Genomic DNA, 7750 nt, shown 5'->3' on the forward strand with positions numbered 1-7750 from the left:
ACTCGGGGGGGGCTAGGGGAGCAGTCGGGGGATGGGGCTTGGTGGGGGTCCCGCCATGGTCCCTTGCTCCCTCCTCCAGTCCCCCCTCCCCCACCCTCTACTTACCAGCATGGAGTCTTGGTTCAGCTCCCTGGGGGAGCGAGTACGGGCTGCTGAAATCTCTAAAGCTCTCTGAATCTTTTCCAAATCGATTAGGAGAGCTTCAAATCAATTCAGACCTTTTTATTGGTCTCCTGATTCAATTCAGATTTAGAGATTTGACTTCCAAATTGGGCCAAATCTCCTCCAGATCAAATCAGCACCAAAAGCTTTGCACGGCCCTGGACAACTGGCGTACACTTTATACTGTATTCATTCTCTTTTTTTTAGCACAGGTATAAAGGCTAATTTCACCAGTGGAAACATGCTGCCTGCCCAAGCCCCTAGACATGCATTTTACATGAGTAAAGCTTGCATAAGCTTACCTTCTGCACTATGGTCATGGCAAGTTCCTCTATCAGTTCCTCCTTGTGTTCTCGTAAATAACATGCCTCATTCTGTTTGTCCTGAACAAAGGTGCACATGAATAAATGCTACAGATTCACAGGAGATATATATAATCTAGATAGATATCTATTTACCAAAATTGATACAAAAAAGGGTGATAATGCCATATTTGACACTGCATGAAGAAATAACTTGAAAGTAAGCAACTTGAACTTTTATGTATTTCTGAAGTGGAACATATATGCTATCTTGATAATAAATTTAAGAGAAACATCACAATTATTTTAGCTAATGCAATAAGATACTTCATGTCTGCTTTATATTTTCTTTGATATTTACATATCTTTCCATCCCTACTTAAATACAGGTGAAAAAATCCTGATCCATATAAATCAGCAGAATATTATTAGAAAATTTTACCAGGCTGTCACCATATGCATCTGCCTTGGAAATGGCTTCTTCTACTGCTTCTTCTGCAACTCGTAATGCCACAGCAAGGGTGTCCATCATACTATGTCCTAGTCAAAGAATAAGACAAAATCTCCACCTTTATAGTATACCAAACATAAGCACAAGCTGCCAAATTCAGACCCATGTTCCAAACTACTTTCAAGTTTTGGTAGTTCTTATATCTCAGATGTTGATGGAGCCTACTGCAGTGATGCAGATCCAGACTCATACCCCAAGTTGCTGATATTAAAATGTGGTTCTCAGAACTCTAATGAGCAATGACATAAGCATGTTAATAGAATAATTTCTGGGTAGTTTCTATCCATTTGTATATTCCAACTGAAAGAGGTTATTATTTTTTCTGAAATTAAACAAGGATAACTTAGAATATCAAATACAAAAACACAATGCTTCTGTAAAATCTCCTTTATGTTTTCTCTGTTAGGTGAAGGTCATAAGAGAAAAAATTGTAATGGAATTCAACTGAGTTTAGACCTATCTGATAAGCCATTTATGAATGAGCATTCAAGAAAGACCTCCAACCTGTGAACATGTAGGCCCAAATTCTCAAAAGTATTTAGAACCCTAACTCCCATTAACTGTATAGTATTATGAAAATAATACTGAAATGAATGAATTAAGATGGGAAGCAACATAAAACAGGCTATCATGTTCCCTCTGAACCACAGAACCTCAGAACCTTTGGAAACTCACTAAAGGTTTTAGGTTAAAGATAATTTATCTTGAGAACTTTTCATCTGTGGGTGCCAATTCTACTTACAGATCTACCAATCCTCCCAGCTATTTACTAGGGCTGTGTGAAACAGCACTGTTTTGTTTTGACTTCTTTTTTGCCATTTCAAAGGGACAGTGTTTTGCAGTTGCAAAGCACTGTTCTGTTTCATTTTGTCGAAACTTTCGCTGTTTTGATGCATTTTGCCCATAGGTTATAATGAGGAATCAAGAAAATGCCTATAACTTTGTCATTTCTTGCCTGATCCAGATGAAAATTGTAGGAATGGTAGCCCCTTCTGAGAGCATGAAGCCTGCCAAGTTTCAAGGAGATAGATGAGGGGCTTTCATGAAACTGTACCTCAAACTGTTCAAAGCAAAACTCGTATCATTTGCCGACAATGAAAGCCTCCTGTTAGCTCACATGCAGATCTGGAGGCCCGCTCCCCCCAGGAGGAGCCTGGCCAGCCTTGCAGCCCTCCTGGGGGGCATTCACCCTCAGACCTGTGTGAGGGATGACAGCAGTCTGCTGGTGCCAGCTGGGGCCAGTGCCAGCACTGCGCTCTTCCTGGTGTTTGGCGTGGGCTGCACCAGACAGACTTGGGTGCTGGCACTGGCCCTAGCTGGGAGTGGCAGCACACTGTCATCTGCATGCTCTGCAGCTGGTGAGTGTGGAGCTTTAAAAAAAAAGCCCTGCACTCACTGGCTCTGGCAGTGGTGACTGGGGCCTCTGTGGGCTTGTGGCAGAGCTTCCCCATGCAGTGCAGGGCAGCGGGGATCTCCCCCCCCATCTGGCATCTGCCCCATGGTGCAGGTGCAGCATAGCTCAGTGGGGCGCCACACACTGTCCTGGAGCTAAGGCAGCCCCCCCCATCAGCTGGAGCTCCGGCTTTGATTCCCTGGCTCTCTGATCATTCTCCCTGCTCTTTCCAGGGGCAACAGCCCCCAGATTTGCATGCGGGGTTTCAGCAGGCTGCTGCTGCCAGCTGGGAAAAAATAGCCCAGAGCCACCGCCATCCCCAACCTGCATCATCCAGGGGTCCACACCCTGTGGGAAGAGCTGGGGGAGAGAACATTCCCCTAGCTCCCAGTTTCATTCCCCAGCCCCCAGTTCTATTCCTCAGCTATTCCCTGGGGGGTGCAAGACTCAGATCTGCATGCCGGGTTTCAGCAGGCTGCCATGACAGGCTGGGGCCAGTGGCAGCGCTGAGCGGCTGCCGCCTGCTGAAACCCTGCGTGCAGATCAGGGGCCTTCACCCCCTGGGAAGAGCTGAGGAAATGACCAGAGAGCTGAGAGAAGTGATCAGAGAGCTGGGGAATCGAACCAAGAGCCTGATGTCAATATCAGAGCAGCCCTTCCCCCCTTTTTCCCCCTCCCTCTTCTTAGTTTCTGTTTAGCTGCAAGCAAGCCAGCTTCTAAACTCGAAATGTTTCTAAAGTTTTGAAACATTTTGAGTGCCCTCATTTCATTTCAAAGCTATTTCGAAGCTTTTCATTTCATTTTGATTTTGCTGTTTTGAGCTTGAAACTAGTTGAAATAGCTTCAAAATGAAACACATGTCAAAATTTCACACAGCCCTACTATTTACCAGTACCTCAAAATGTAACACCTCAGTTTAGTCAAAAGGAATTTTAAGCATAATTACCTTCAGACTGTCTGTAGAATGTAGCATCACTGCCACAAACACTTCCTTCATTTTCTGTGCTTCCTTCAAAAAAGCTTCCTTCTGCTCAAAAAGAAATTGCAGCACATACTGGTATTACTTGATAGAGTCATAGATATTTTTAGAATCCAGTTCACTCTCAACTGGATTCTATTTTTAGATATATTTCCAGATATATTTTTAGAATCTAGTGCTTGTATTTCTAATTGTACCTTATATATGGTACAGCCCAGATCATTCATATCTTGGTAGTTCACAAAACTATACGTTTACAGAGGATTGCCACCTTAAGGATGAGCTATGCTGCTGCTGTGTCTTTTACTTCAAAGGACATCACTTCTTCACTCAGTTGGAGCTCATTGAGGATCCATGCAGCCAATTAGAGAAGTAGTGTTCTTTGAAAAAAAAGCCACAGCAGGGGTCTGGTGCACCTCGGTGGTCTTGTGTAGTGGTTTGCTGTGGCTATATATATATATATATATATATATTTGTGTAGTTTGCAAACCCTCATCTTTGCAGGATGATAAGGAACCTAACCCTGCAGAATACTAGGGTTCTACTGTATAAGTGAGTATTCTAAAAAATCCTGTTCGACTTCAGCCTTTGTGCAAAAAGTTTTGAACACATGAAAGATTTCTCACATTGATTTTGGATGTAGGAAACTGCTTGTGAAGTGAAAGGGAAAAGGGTGAAGTTCCTTCAGTATGACACTTGTGCAGGGAAGAACAGTGCAGCAAACTTGGTTTTAACATGACATTTGGGGCTTGTGATAGATCTTGGCTTCCAAAGGGCACTACTGTATAAATAAGACAAACCCAAACATTTATAGCCATATTTATTCTCAAATGGAACATGAGGACTATTTTTAAAGTCATAATTAAAGTAGGAAAAAAAAGTTAGCAATGATATTTCACTTTGACAGAAAGAATCTTATTTATCTTGCACATCTTTGCTTGTGTAAACAGTCATTACACATGTGAGCAGTCCCATTTAAAAGGCAAAATTCAATGAGATTAGTGGACTAAGGAATGTCTAAATGACTATGGTTTGGCAGGATCCATCCTTGATTTTTCTGATTTCAGCATGTATATACATTAATGTTGTTATCCCACATGTTTCACACCCACTTAAAATTTACTTCCTCTTCTTAAGGAATAGTCTTCAGAAAAAAAAAATTGATAAGGTGAAAGAAAGCAAATCAAGCAAAGAAAATCAGACTGCAAGTGAATGTGGTCAAAACACAGTATTTCCACATAAACAAGACAGCAGTAAATCAGGGACCTCACATAACAATGAACAACATAAACTTTAAGCCAGTGACCCACTTCAAGTAGTTAGGTTCTTTCATAAGACAGAATGGTAATATAAAGGAAGAAATTCAAGGAAGACTGGAAGTTGGAAATAGAGCCTCCTGTGTAGTGCACAAGCTCTTGTCATCCAAGTTTATCCTAAAGAAAATTAAGTTTCACGTTTATAAAACCATAATCAAGTCATGTACAACCCATGGAAATCAATCCTAGATTCTCTCTCAAGCAAACAAGATAACAACTAGATTGTTTTGAAAGAAAGTTTTTACAGAAAATCTTTAGTGCATAGTATAATCCCATAACATAAGAATAATGAATAAGAATCAACAGCAAGTTATATCACTTCAACACAAACCCAACCCTGACAGGAAGTCAGAGCATGACAACTGTAGTGGCTGGGCCACATAGAAACAATGCACATAATCTGAACACCAAAGACACTGCTCTTCAGGGTGCTGGAGGTGAGGAGGCAGCCTGGAGGACTGAGATGAAGATAGCTAAATGACGTAGTGTCAGACTTATAGAAATTAAATATGGATGACTGGAGGCTGAATACACACAACAGATGGGAATGGATGAAGATAGTGGAGGTAGCCAAGAGCCTCTAGGGCATTTAGTGCTATATTATGCAATTACATACACAAAAGAGAACAGCCTATCATAATAGAATCTTTTAGCACTGGAATCACCTCTTCTACTTACCGACTTTTCATTTGGTTTATGGGCCAGATATTTCCAAGAAATTTTAATGGCATGTAGAGGTGCACTGATACTCTGGTCCGATATTGAATCGGTACTGATATAAAGAAAATTGGCTCGATTGGAAATCGTCCTGATGCAGGCAATAATTTGGCCGATAAATGCTTGTGCGTGCATGCAGCAGTGCAACAATCAAGCAGTGAGGAGCACAGTCCAGCAGCATGGAGAATTGCATGTACCTCATAAGTTTGTTGTGGTGGAAGGGGAAGGGGGAGGGAAGGGGCATAAAGCGTGGGCAGATCAACACCCCCTGTGGTGAGGAAGTGAGGGCAAGTGCTGCCTAGCTGGGGTGGGGCAGGGTGTGGGACACAGCCCCCAGGAGAGCACAGGGGGGTCCATGTGCCCCAGGATCTGCATGGGGTGGGGTGGGTGGGCTGCAGCTGCGGGCTGGAGCTGGGGCTGTGGCAGGCTCTTCTTAGTAGGGGCTGGGCTCGGGGCAGGCAGCAGCGGTGCTGGGAAGGGGCTATGGAGGGAGCTGCAGACAGCCCATATTTTGCTGTAGTCCTGCTCCCAGCACCACCGCCACCCACCAAGCACTGCCTAGCCCCTGTTGAGAAGAGCCTGGTGCAGCCCCAGCTCCAGCCTGCTGCTGCAGCCTGCCTGCCCCACCCCATACAGATCTGGGGGCATATGCCTCCCCTATGCCCTCCCAGGGTGCAAGCAGCAGTGGGAGCCACCCCCCCACACTCCCTGGATGAGCCGCGGCTCCATCCCATGCCCTGCCCCACCCCAGTGGGGCAGTGCCTTTCCCTGCCCCCTCCCTCCCTCACCATGCAGGGCATTGATTTCCCCCCCATGCCTTTTCCCTCCCCCCTCTCCTTCCTCTACAACAGACTTACCAGCCACATGCTAGACCTGCGCGAAGCGGAAAGTATTCACTTTGGATTTGGTGGGGCAGTGATTCAATTCAATGATTCAAACCAGTGTTCCAATTCGATTTGTCTGAATCCAAAGATATTTGGTGCTGAATCTTATTTGGCCATAAGCTATACAGGCAGGCAGCAGGAGCAGCTAGACAAGCCCTGACTTAAGCTGGCAGGTCCGAGACAAGCTGAGGCTTGTCTGGCTGCTCCCCCAGCTGCTCCCGCCGGCACTGCCTAGTGTCTGCCTGCATAGTCTATGGCCAAAACTCCAAATTTCTCCAAATCTCTCTGTATCAATTTGGAGGCTTCCGATCGGAGGGCTCCAGATTCAGAGATTCGGCCACCAAATTTTGCCAAATCTACTCTGAATCGAATCGGCTACCAAAGCTTTACATAGCTGTACTGCACACAGCTATCTTGGAAATCAGATTGGTATCGGCCAATATGTCTCCTTAAAAATCAACTATCAGTATCGGCTCCCAAAATCTCTATTAGTGCACCCCTAATAGCATATTTATCCTGCCTCCAAACTGCTATACAGCACTACAATGAGGCACAGCACACTTGCTGGAAACTAAACCTTCAGACAGATACAATATAGCCACCCTGGAGTGGCACTGCACATATGTCAGTAAGCTCCTTGTCTCTGGGACCACATTTTCTCAAATACAACCTGCAACCCCTCCCCTCCCAAAAAATCATTCCAGTCCCAAAACACCTAAATGGGTGTGCTTTTTTAAAGTAGGGAAACAGTTTTCTTCACTGGAAAAACAGCAAGCCCGGAGACACTGTGCATGCCATGCAGCTGCCAAGATGGTGGAGCCCTGTGCTAGCCCTCACGTAGCCATAGCTGTTGGCTGAGTGTTCCTGTTTTTGCCTGCCAGAAAGATAGCTAGTGATAGTATCTTGATGAGACTTAGGATGTGGACACATCACTTTATTTACATGAACTGATATAAAGAATTACTTACAATAAAGAACTAACAGTATTGGTATTCCCCATGCAAGGGTCTGGGAGCTAACCTTGTATGACAGAGTATGGTGTCCTGGGAACATGGTGTGTCTGGGAAATACAGAGGAAAAAGTACGAATGAGGCAGCCAGCATCAGGAATTTCCTGGTACCATACTTCCTGGATACTTTGTGTTCCAAGGAGGGTTTATTTTATGTCATACAGTCAGCCATGACTCTGGAAAAACATTTTTTTCCTACATTCCATCTTCTAAAAACAAGCTGCCTATTTTAGTTGGGGCCATGTTGTATGCAAGAAAATACAGTATGTTTAATAGCCAATGCCCAACACCAAGGTATTATATACATTTCCAGTTTTAGTATGCATCAGGTGGGTAGGCTATACCGCATAGATTTCATAGATTTCATAGACATCAGGGCTGGAGGGGACCTCAGGAGATCATCGAGTCCAGCCCCCTGCCCAAAGGGCAGGAAGTCAGCTGGGGTCATAGGATCCCAGCAAGATAAGCATCCAATTT

The 7750-nt window shown here is 44.4% G+C and overlaps 1 protein-coding gene across 3 annotated transcripts in view; it reads right to left on the minus strand.

Moving 5' to 3' along the window:
* The window catches only part of MYRIP (myosin VIIA and Rab interacting protein), a 403309-nt gene that overhangs the window by 94463 nt on the left and 301096 nt on the right, over window positions 1–7750 (minus strand). For all 3 annotated transcript variants that reach the window (XM_019537529.1, XM_019537520.1, XM_019537510.1), the window contains exons 5-7: window positions 3315–3395; window positions 907–1004; window positions 465–545 (exon numbers count right to left, since the gene is read on the minus strand). In XM_019537529.1, coding sequence (XP_019393074.1) covers window positions 465–545; window positions 907–1004; window positions 3315–3395 — 260 coding nt within the window. The remainder of the gene's footprint in view (window positions 1–464; window positions 546–906; window positions 1005–3314; window positions 3396–7750) is intronic.

Source organism: Crocodylus porosus, unplaced genomic scaffold, assembly GCF_001723895.1.
Source record: "Crocodylus porosus isolate Cpor-Errol unplaced genomic scaffold, CroPor_comp1, whole genome shotgun sequence".
Taxonomy (NCBI): Eukaryota; Metazoa; Chordata; order Crocodylia; family Crocodylidae; genus Crocodylus; species Crocodylus porosus.